This window comes from Cygnus olor, chromosome 6 (genome assembly GCF_009769625.2).
Source record: "Cygnus olor isolate bCygOlo1 chromosome 6, bCygOlo1.pri.v2, whole genome shotgun sequence".
Lineage (NCBI taxonomy): Eukaryota > Metazoa > Chordata > Aves > Anseriformes > Anatidae > Cygnus > Cygnus olor.
Window position 1 is genome coordinate 34,166,619 of NC_049174.1, and position 11,718 is coordinate 34,178,336.

General features: G+C 41.4%; 1 protein-coding gene across 4 annotated transcripts in view; it reads left to right on the forward strand.

The window, feature by feature from the left end:
* THSD7B (thrombospondin type 1 domain containing 7B) overlaps positions 1–11,419 on the forward strand; it is a 319,547-nt gene extending 308,128 nt beyond the window's left edge. For 3 of the 4 annotated variants that reach the window (XM_040561821.1, XM_040561819.1, XM_040561820.1), the window contains 7 exons: positions 2,235–2,394; positions 2,728–2,901; positions 2,985–3,080; positions 4,164–4,246; positions 5,866–6,058; positions 9,669–9,756; positions 11,036–11,419. In XM_040561821.1, coding sequence (XP_040417755.1) covers positions 2,235–2,394; positions 2,728–2,901; positions 2,985–3,080; positions 4,164–4,246; positions 5,866–6,058; positions 9,669–9,756; positions 11,036–11,117 — 876 coding nt within the window. In that variant the 3' untranslated portion in view covers positions 11,118–11,419. Of the gene's footprint in view, positions 1–2,234; positions 2,395–2,727; positions 2,902–2,984; positions 3,081–4,148; positions 4,247–5,865; positions 6,059–9,668; positions 9,757–11,035 lie in introns of all 4 variants that reach the window. The other variant, XM_040561818.1, reaches the window with a different exon arrangement.
* The last annotated feature ends 299 nt before the right edge of the window (positions 11,420–11,718 follow it).

An 11,718-nucleotide genomic window follows, 5' to 3' on the forward strand; every position in this document is an offset into this window, starting at 1 on the left:
TGCAGCAAATTTCCACTGATTCCACACCTATTAATTAGGTCTTCAAATGTATAATTTTGGGGACATGAATAATTTTTAGGATGATAAGAAAGTTAATGCATTGCTCCTGCATTGCTTATGACCTTGCCAAATATATCAAGAAAGCCCAGTGTCATTTTCCTCTGTAAATGACAGGATGACATTGTATATTTTAAATGCATTCAATTCATTGTGAAAATGCATTTCAGGTCGTGAATGAAAGCAAGAAAGTGGAAAACACTGTTAAAAAGCTAACGTTTATTTTTGGATTTATTTGAGAGTCCATGATTTATATTTACTTATTCTAAATATTGGAAATATGAATATATTGCCAATATTTCATGATAGAAGGATGAAGAATGTTGCTTTGAGGCATGCTAACTTTTATAATGGAGATTACCAAAAATGTGTTCTTTTAATCTATTCTTTTTATTTGTGTCTGCATTTACATAACTATTAATACATTGATATGTATAGAAATACTTATATATTTATGTATTGTTTGTAAAAGAACAAGTATCTTCACAATTTTTTTGTCCTTTCCAATAATCCTCAGCCGTTCCTTGAGCCACTTCACTGAGCTGCGAATGGACTGCAGTTTGATTAGTGCCCATTTCCATGGGGAATTTTCTCCACATTGAATTCTGTTTCCACCAGCAATTTCTAAGAACTCTAACCCAATTGACAGCCGCATGAGTTATTCACACACCATTAATCTCAGGCCGCTATAGAGGTTTCAGGGGTGAAACAGTAATTTAGAAGAGTAAGTTGCATACTGACTAAAATGAAACATGGTGTTAAAAACTTGAAATCTGGCTGCATATGGTAAATCTACACTAATATTTCTCTAAGATGCTTTTGATTAGCAACTGCTCTAAACCCAAATAGTTACACTTCTATTTCTACTTCACTGTGCATCAGCAACAGAAAAGGTGTGGAGAAAATGAAAATGGTGCCACATGTTTACAGGAGAGCCATTCTTGAGATTCTTGCTATCAAGCATACTGCCGAATAAATGTATTTGGTAGGAGCCATTCTGTTCTGCAGATGAAGTCCATTACTTTAAAAGAATCTACTGCCCAGTGATTCAAAGTAGCATTTCCCTTGGTTGTATAAAAGCAACGTTTCATCCTCTTTCCTGAGCTTTATTTACTGAATTTTGTAAAGTGCTATTTCCATAAGGCTTAAGATGCATGTTCATAAAGCATCACGCAGGTTTAAACTGTGTGCCTCGAACATCACCGCAGCTCTGTTTTTCAGAAGAAAATGAAACAATACCACCCTCTAGAAATAGCCTCGGGGCATCATTTTTCACAGCATCTTCAGCCCTTGATCACTGGGTTAACCAAACAACATTGATTTTCTGGTAGAGGAAGTCATCAGCAAGTGGTTTGGTGTATTACTGAGTGTTTCAGAACTGGACTGAAGAGCGTGGAGTGGCTTGGATGGAGCCACCTAATGCTTGTTCAAACTGGATTCAGTGCTAACAAGCTGGGTCTGGCTTCAGATGACAATTCAGTAAGGCTGGCGATGTCTCCACCTCAGAACCAGAAACTCCCTGCACAATTAAGAAATTACACAAACATCCTAGTGCACGTTAATCCTCGCAGCCTAATTGAAGACGTGGAAGGATTTTTGCTGTTGCAGAGTTTAAAGCATTTAATTGCTCATACTGGGCTGTGTCATCAAAGGAGGTGAAGGCAAATGTCCCTTGCTTATGGGCACGCTCTGCCCTTGGCTGCTTTAGAGAAGCCAAAACACTCCTTTTGCATCTTTTATGGTACCCACCTCTTCTCCTAGGAGATTCAAGGCTTTGCCACGTGGGAAGGGACCAGCTCTCCTGAAGCCGTGCTCTTCACATTTGCTATTTTTCACTGCTGCACCAGGGAAAGGGCCTGCCTGAGCTCTGTCCCGTCTACTTGGTGACTCCTTTCTTCCTGGACCTCCCAGACATGGAAAGGAAAGGACTTGTGTGCTCTTCTCTCTCCCCTCTTTGGTTATACACATTTTTCCATGTGGTTCTGCCTCTGAGCTTCTGTAGAGCTGCTTACAAAGGAGATCTCCATCTGTCTTCCCGTAACTGGGGATATTATTGCAGTCCAGAAACTGGATTTATATCTTTGAAGTCTTTATTTACAGGTGGAATCAAGTGTATTTCTTCTGCCATCTGCTAATGCCAGCAATGTGTGTCTCTGTTCCCCTCTGTCATTTCCTAGGGTGGGCAGTGTGGAGATGGATTGCAAGTGCGCAACCTCACCTGTGTAGTGCATGACGCATCTGTTTCTGCTACAGCCAAACCAGTGGAAAATGCATTATGTGCCGAGCTGCCTTTGAAAGAGATCGTGCTGCAGTTACCGTGCTCTGTGCCCTGCCCAGGTAAAGACTTTTGAAAGTCACACGACGCTGCTGTCTGCAATAGCTTTCCGAGACGGAGAGGCTTGCATAGCTGAGTACTGGCAGCTGCCGCAGTCAGAATTCGTACTTCAACAAATCACGTAAATGCTCAGTCTGCTGTTTCTAGATCACCTGAAAAAGACTTTCTTTTTGGAGAAAATGAGATTCCCCACGAAGCAGAAAATCTGAATAATGCATACTATTGGGTGATAAACTGAGGTTATTTCCCTGTTAAAGCTGTTGTACGCAGCTTTTCCTTAATCCTCTAAGGCTGGTTCCTTCGGGAAGCCTGTGATTTATTCTTTCCGTGTGCAGGTGACTGCCACCTGACCGAGTGGTCGGAGTGGAGCTCCTGCGAGCTCACGTGCATCGAGGGCAGGAGCTTTGAGACAACGGGTCGCCAGGCTCGATCCCGGGCATTTGTAGGTCAGTCCCCTGAGAGCCCGGAGAGCTGCTCCGGACAAGTGGTGGAGACACGGCCTTGCTCAGGTAGCCTTGCCAGAGTTTCTTTCATTCAAGAGGTTATTCTGAATTTGTTGCAACGTGAAGACTAACTGGTATTGACGTTGCAGGAGGGAAGTGTTATGACTACCTATGGAAAACCAGCCTTTGGCGAGACAATGTACGCACAGTGTGGTGCCAGCGCTCAGACGGAATAAATGTCACAGGTATGCCCCAAATTGCCATGCACAATTATGAATGGAAAGTCTTCATACAAGTTGTTCTTCTGTATCAGTTGCTCGGACAGCCTTCTTTCCCGATTCCTCTAGAATTTCAGTTCAGGTTTATGTGTGGGAAAGACAGGTGGGAACTCACCAGCCCTGCTGTCAGGTCACCATCACGCATGTCATTGCATGAGAGCCTTTGGGTGACTTACCCAACTGTTGTGTTGGCCACAGGAAGACACGAGTGCACATACAGTAACTGATCTGCCTAGGCAGCCTCGTACAGCTGTTAGTGCAACTTTCCAGCAACAGGGGAGAAGAGAAAATCACATGCAATGGTAGAGAGCCCGGCTTCTGTAACTCTCCTTCTATTCAACAGACAGGAATCTCAGATCACTCAGACTGTGAGATTCCTGCTGGTGCTGCGACCTACAAATTCTGCCTGCACAGGATGAAAAGTGAAATCCATGGTCAGCACTTTGAAGCTCCACGAGAGATTGACAAAGGCAAAGGGCTCGCACATCCGCAGGATCTCTCTCAGTATGCAGAGGATGAATGAAGAGAGAGCAGGAAAGAAAATGCAGATGTTCTTATCTAGCTCTATTTATAAGGACTAGTTAAGATAATATACAAAAGTTTTATGTGCAAAGGTTGCCAAGTAGTTAAGAACTCATTAACACTTTTTTTTTATTGCTGTGAGGCAGAGTTCCCCAAGTGAGGATGGGCTAAGGCGTTAAGTGTATTATATCTTTTTATGTAGATAAGACGTTAATGAGGACACAGAAGATCTGCATCTAATTCCTGATTCTGTCCCCAACTTCCTATGTGGCCTGGGGCAAATTGCTTAAATCTGAATGTCTCTGTTCTCCATTAACAAGATGGGTATGATAATAATTCCCTGCCTTGTGAAGGCAAATTAATTAATGTGATGCCTACAGATATTATGCTAATGAGCTCAATAGACTAGTATTTAACCATATAAAATAAGCAAGCATGCACTTCTTACTCTATGGTGATCCAAGTCAAAACCATTGTACAACATACCCTTGAAAGCACTCTTTTTTTGGAAAGTAACTTCTTTTCCAGGAGGGTGTGCTCTTCAGACCAAGCCTGCTGAAGTTCGTCACTGCAGCCCAGCGTGCAGAAAACCCTTCTCCTACTGCACTCAGGTGCGTGGTTGCTGCAGAACGTGGCTGAGGAATTAACACCACAAAATCTATTCAGTTATCTTCTGGATCTTAAATGCATAGGACTAGGAAATAGTTTAGTGTGCCCATGGTACCACCTCGAGGAAGTTGTAGGAATTTCAGTCAAAGAGAAAAGCTTCTTAAACCTGCGCAGATGAGTGATGGTGTATATTAATGTTGTAATTTTGGGTTTGTTTCACGGGAAGGGTTTGGAACCTCTTGGTTTAATTTTTATTGAATGCTATTTTACTGTCACATAGCAAATGGACTGTTTAAAACTTATGTAAGAGAGGAGATAAAAGCATATTTGCTCTCCTGCTCCTCCAAGGACGCAGGAGGCCCCCATGAGTGCAAGGAAGCTGTAGCAGCCTGATCACACCACCTCCATACCAACCATTAAAGCAGAGTCTGGAACCATTTGCTGAAATGTTCAGCATCGGCAACATCTGCTGAATCTTTGAGGCAGCATCTCCTCTTTGCCTCTGAGCAGATGTGAGCCCAGAGGTTACATACGTCCCTTCTTGTACTACTAAACTCCAGTAAGAGCTTCCAAAAATGCCTTCTCCTTGTTCTCTGTGTCAGCACTGTGACAGAGCACAAACCCCAGAACCCTTGAAGTATCCAGGTGCAGCTGGGGTGTAGCTATTTCTGTTTTAAATACAGCCTCCGCAGCTCTCAGCTTCAGCTGAGTATCTTGTGGGAGGAATTACCGTTGGAAACAAGCTCATGGGCAACTGAATACAGCTGTAAGGGTTGTGAGAGCCTACAGAGGCATATAAATGATGGGCAGACATGCATTTATTAGCTATTTAAATTCTTGAGAGTTCCTTCACCTTTTGGTCAAAAAAGCTCTGAATTGTGTCTGTCAACAAGTGGTGATGGTGTGGCAAAAAAAACTGACGTCAAGTGTTAAATTCTTATCACAGATACTGTAAATCACATGTCTGTTTGGATAATACAGAGTGTGCCAGGCCTTCAGACAAGCATTGTAATAATAAGATAATTAGAAAAGAAAGGCAATCTAAAAAAAAAAAAAATTTAAAAATCTGTATTAAAGTAGACATCCAGAAAATGGAGTATCTGTTTAGTGAACCACCACATTCAAAGAAACCTCTTGAAGAAACTGCCTGCACTGGTCCAGGGCAGCAGATGCTTGGTCCTAAGAGGCAGTGCTTCATCACAGAGAGCCCCGTGTCAGCAGAAATGCCTTGGAATAGGGGGTTTGGGGCTGAAATGGGATTGTTGCTTTGTTAATCTTTTCTTTTGCCCAGCAGGGTCAGTGCTATCTTTTTTTTTGACAAGAGGAATTGGATCAAGCCACAGATGCCTATTATTAAGTCTGTTGTGATGAAAATGTTTCCATACTGGGTTTATGTGTAATTAGTAACTCCCTTTCAACCAATTGCCAATGTATTTTGGCTTTTTGGGCTGAAGTAGGTTTGCATGCATCAGCTCCTAGCTTGTTTGGTTTGATGGCAGTTAACTTGCTAATTACAAGTGTAGGATGTACCTTGCGGTTTCTTCACAGTTTACCTACAATTTGTGCTGTTCTTCAGGAGGATACTATTCATTTTAATATCAAATTCCCTTTTATCACCTAGAGAGGAGTCTGCGGTTGTGAGCGAGGATATACAGAAATAATGAGATCAAATGGTTTCCTGGATTACTGCATGAAGGTACCAGGTTTAGAAGATAAGAAAGCTGATGTTAAGACCATTGCTGGAAAAAATAAACCCGTCAACTCAAAAATGCATGACATTTTCAAAGGATGGTCTATTCAACCTTTTAATCCAGGTGAAAAACTTAAATATGAATGGAATACATTTTCTTCACTACATTTCTGTAGAAGAAAGATACAAGCTTTGTAGATCATAACATCAGAGATTGTGTCTGGGAGCGGCAGAGCAGCCTCACAATTTCTACCTTGCATGTCATCTCCTGTTCCTTTGTGACTACACTGAGTAATCACAATCTCTTATGTTGAGAGATAGCAAAGAGAATGAAGCAATAATATTTTGCAAAAGTATATACTCATATGTGATTTGGGGGGATGCTTAGAACACTTATCTGATGATATTTCTGTAAGTAATGTGTTTGGACCAGGGAAGGCATCAGTAGCACTTTAGAAGATTCTGAGCAGAAAGTACTTAAGATTTCATTAAAGAAAACATTGATTGTTTCTTGCTGTATTTCAAAAGTGTATGAAAAAACAGGGTAGAAAGTGTAAAGTTTGAAGGTTTAAATGTTGAAGTGAAGACATTAAGAGAACAAAAATAAGCCAGAAGCAGGCAAGCTGCTGTGCCCAAGCAGTGAGTCCTATGTGGATCTTTGGCTTGGTTGGCATAAAGTGCTTCCCAGCTGGAACTGGCAAACTGGATGTACCATACCTGACCGGTACACAGGACTTGTGCTGTAGCTATATAGTATCTGATTTTGACTGTTATTTTGGAAAATTAATTTATTCAAAATAAATTTCTGAAAAGCAAGCAAAACTTTAAAATGGGAAACAGAAGTATCAGGCGTGTCAAGTTTTTACGGAAATGCATTAGTGTCCACCTATTCAGAAATACTGGCAGTGCCATCTTCCCTGCGTTCTGCTATCTGACATTGCATTTGTTTGCTATTAGTTTGCAACAAACACGGGACTTTAGAAAATATGTAACGGAAGGTTCTGTTGCAGGGTTCAGGGAGCCATAATTCTGTCTGATATATGTGTTCACACTTTGAATGTTACATTTACATATTTGATTTGCATACAGTAGTTAACCTTTGGGTTGACAGTCTCAGAGCTAATAGAGCTTGGTCCAGAGCCTTTAAAGTTGGCTAGTTTTCGATCAGATTCATCATCCAGAAGCCCACACAGTTCACCAGCAGTTTGAGTCACAGGTTTGGGGTTAATTGCCATTTTGTCAGCATCCATGGCCCTCCGTAGGCAGTCTTACTTAGGTATCATGCCTTCACCCATTACCTTTATGGGGTTAGGAAAAGGGAGAGGGGTGTAGGTGGATGCTGCCATCCTCCCTTCCTTAAATCAGCATTCAAGGCTGCAGCCCTGAAAGCTTCTGGTGGGCTTGACCTCAGCGCACCATCTGTGGGCCTGTTCTCCCTCAGGGACTAAAAGACACAAACAGGGACTAAGGAACTTCAACAGAACATGGTGTTGTTTAATTTTAGTGTATAAATGTTACAGAAACAACACATGGCAAAGGAGTAAACATGCTACATGTGTGCTAAGTGTATCACCAACCCCACAGCACCCTGTAGGTGCCTCTTCAGTCTGTGTGTGCTCTTCAGACCTCATCTCAAGGCTGGCGCTCTTCAAGTCGTTCCCCGTTGTCTTACTTCTTGACAAAACATGTAATTGCTTTCCTAAAACAGGCTTTCAAGCTTACTGGTCTGGGGTTTGCAGTAATTAGTGCTAGCAGAGCCAGGAGACCACTGTTATCTACCAGATACTCTCTTGATAGCAAGTCTATGGTGAATGCTCCCTCTGTGGATGGCATTTACCACCCTTTGGTGCTATAGTCATTGGCATCTGTGCCTGTCTATGGACTTGTATCTGTTAGTAAAATTTTATGTGCCTTTCTCTAGTTAATTTGTGATTTTCCTTCCTGGTTACAGTTTGGAACACAAATTTTATAATGATTTAATGAGGCTGATATTTTTGTTCTTTTAAATGCTCTGCAGGAGAGCACAGAACTGATTTCAAATCAGGCAGTGTTTTTCCTTTCTTCACCACACTCTGGGAGGCCAGAGTTCAGAACAGAAACTTTTCAAGTTGAGAGGCAATTTAAATAGCATTGTTTAAATTGTCGGCTGACATGGTCCAATGCCTTTATGTTGGGGATGGAGAGCACACCTGCCATCATAGCAGACCTTGTGGGATGCCTTGTTCTTGCTGTGACAATCCCTTCACAGGACTGCTGAATGTTTCTTGGCCATTTCTAGTTGAGACAGCAACAAATTTCATACCTAGGCTTCAGGAAAAAAAACAACCAGACATGATGAACGGGGCTCTTCTCACGGGGGAGATAGGCTCTAAGTGTTTAGAGGGGAAGAGAAAATCTGTGAGTGATACTCAGCCTTCCCACAAAGCCTAGGAAAAAGCAAAACAAACAAACAAAAACCCAACACCAGAAGGAACGGGAGCTGATGAAATAGGTTTCCCTTTGAATAAAATTTGTAATTCAAACATAAAATGTAAAAGAGGTTTAGTGATTGTCCTGTGCAGTAACTCCCCACTCGCATGAATGAGTTAAATGTCCTCTGTCAGACCACGTCTGGGTGCATGGAGCAGGTTCATGTCTCTGCCTCCAGTGTGCATTAACAACTCCATTGATATGAATCAGCGCTGCATGAAAAAAATACCACAACTTCCATCCACAAGGAATTCTGTACGGCCAGAACTGAGCAAGCAGGAATATTGATCTTTTAAAAATTATTATTATTAATGCAAAGCTTTAATTCAGGGCCTGTCCAAATAACATTTTATGAGACTGCCTTTCAGAAGGAAGTATTTCAATGCACTCGAGCTGAAATGTCTGTGGGGGGAGGTTCTTGCTTGGGTTGCAGAGTGAGTCCCCTGCCAGTGCATGGGGACAGACCAAGCAGTCCTATCCACAGCCCCATCTCACCTACTCATCATATTTCGTGCTCTGGTGGTCCAACTCGAAATTTGTTGCCCAACTTCATCCCTTTTACTAATCCAAAACATATCCTTGTTCTTAGTCTAAGCTGAGTTTATTCCCACTTGGCTTCCAAGCACTTGTCAGCTCCAAGTAGCCTGTTCGCTTGGGCTTGCTGATGTTTATCTCAGGTGACCCCCAAGTACTTACACAGAACAACCGCATCCCTTCTCAGTCGTCATTTCTTTAGGCTGAACACCCTAGGTGTGCCTGCATTGATTTCTGGGTCAGCTCAACACTCAGCTACTCTTTGCTAGAGCAGCCAAGGAGGCTCGCGAGTGAGTACATCACAATTATCTCCCTCCAGCCCTGCTCCCTCCGTGGGCAGGAGCCTGGCTGCGGTTGCTGCACTGTGAGCATTGGCTGTCTGCACTGGGCTGCAGGAGCTCAGCCAGAGGGCAGGCTGTGAAATAAGGCTGCTTTGGAAACTGACACGAGGAGTTCCTCTTCAGTTTTCATTGAGGAAAACCTGAAGTCCTTACCAAAGTTAAGATTATGTCTTTAAGAAGATTGATTTTTACAAGAATGTTTTTTTCTATCAAAAACATATTTTAATGGATTATTCCCAGCCAATCCTTGCTGTGTTTCCCATCAATGATGCTATTAATTTTGCTTGTGTGTTTTCTCTTTATTTATCATCTTGAGAATTTGTGTATTTTAGAATAAAGATTTTTATTCTTTCCTTTTTTCCCCTGTCCTTCTTCCTGATCTTCCAACAGATGGCAAACTGAAGATGTGGGTGTATGGAGTATCAGCTAGTGGGTTCCTCATCATAGCTTTCCTGATTTTTACATCCTTCCTGATGTGGTAAGTATGACATGTTTTGTGCTGTGATTGTTCTCTTTTATTTAAATAGCAATGCAGAGATTTAATCCTCGAGGTGTTAAGAAAGAATGGAAGTTGGATGAGGGACCTGCCTTCATTTGGCTCCTACCTTAGAGTAATTTAAAGCTCTCCAAACTGCAAATTCCAACTGACCTGACCATGAAGATGTTTGGTAGCCAAGCAGGGAAAGAGTTACTTTTGGTTATCAACAAGCCCATATATTCAGACTTCTGCTGGGATTAGAAAGGGCTTTTTGTTGTATTCTTTAATAAAACTGAAAAAGGGCAAGGAGACTGATTAGATCTAGGAGCCAGCTCCCATTCAAGGAAGCACCAAATAGAATAGGGTCATTCAGCTGGAAATGGTGTTTGAGGTGGGAATACAATAGACATCTATGAAATCAGGAATGGAGTAGAAAAGGGGGCTAGGGAATTTTTATATCCTGCAATATAAGAAGTAGGAGACATCTGATGAAGTGACTGCTTAAAATAAACAAAAGATTTCATTTTTCATAGAGTGCATTATTACCTTGTGAGCTTACTGCTATCAGGGGCTGTGTGTGCCAGAAAGATAAATGAATTGAAATAACATAAGGGCATAACAGTTCATGGAAGGGTGGGTCTCTTGGCGTTAATTCTGGTTTTCTGGATGTACGCCCCAGCTCAGGTAATCCCTAAATAGCTTTTGGCACTGAACACCTCAGGAGGAGACATGCCAAATGTCTAAAGTTGCCGTTACCAGTCACTGTTAGAAATAGGATACTGGGTGTGCTGAAGCCCTGGTCTGCACCAGGGCGTCTCTGATGGAGGGTTTTATTGTGAGGGAGAGTCCCAACCATGTCCTAACAGCAACATTACCCTATTTCATCCAAAATCACTTTATTCTCTCCCGCTGTCTCATTCTTTCCCTCATTCTCTCTTCAACTAAAAGCTTAAGTAACAGTGTTTGGATGATGCCTAGGAGTCATAGCTTCCTATTTTTGAGCTATATAGCTGCCGTTTCTCTGAGATAATACAGCGGAGCATACTGAGGAATTTTAAAATAGCATTTCATAGTTCTCCATCACTAGAAGACTAGCGAGGAGGTGTATTTCGCAATAGTAATTAGGGTTGTTTCAATAGGGTGCCAAGGAAAATAGCCAGTGCGGGAAGATAATTTTTTGTTGAAGTTTGCTTTTTTGTTGTTGTTGACGTGTTTGAGCTTCACGCTCTATTACCATTTGCATTTTTTGTCTCCTGAAATATTTTTATTTTTCTTACAGCAAAAAAAGCAAGCAGCATCAAAGCACTCCTCCACAACAGAAGCCTCTAACCTTAGCCTATGATGGAGACATTGACATGTAACATAAACAAGAAATCCAAATGTAGACATTGACTGCCTTAACTGCTTTCTTTTTTGTAACTCTCAGACTTCTCAGTTTTTTGAGGAATCTCCTGATATGTAATATACTGGGCAGAACAGAAATATTGCAAGCTTGAAATTTTGCCACCTCGTTATTAAAAAAAAAAAAAAAGGTGGAATCAAAGTCTTGGATCTTGTGCAACTTTTCTGAAGAGACTGGAAAATGCATCTCTTCCTGTTGAGCAATGGGAATAAAAAAAAAAAGAATAATGTCTACTGACATCAAAAGGAATTGGTATTGGGGGAAAAAAAAAAGCACCAACAAAAAGGCATGACAATCCAGAGGAAAATATGACATTTACTGTAAATGACAAGTTTGACACAGCATCATTATGCACTATATTAGTGCAGGGTTCTTTATTCTTCACATATTTCAACAATGAGTTTTATAGTGTTTACATTTCGTTCAAAGACTTTAAAACTGGATCATGTATTTTGAGAAACACAAAGAATAATGAGTTGGTGTGTCTGAAGTTATCTGGTTTTTTAAAGTTTCTTCCTTCTTATCCTGTTTTCTAGTCTGGAATATGATTTCACTTCATT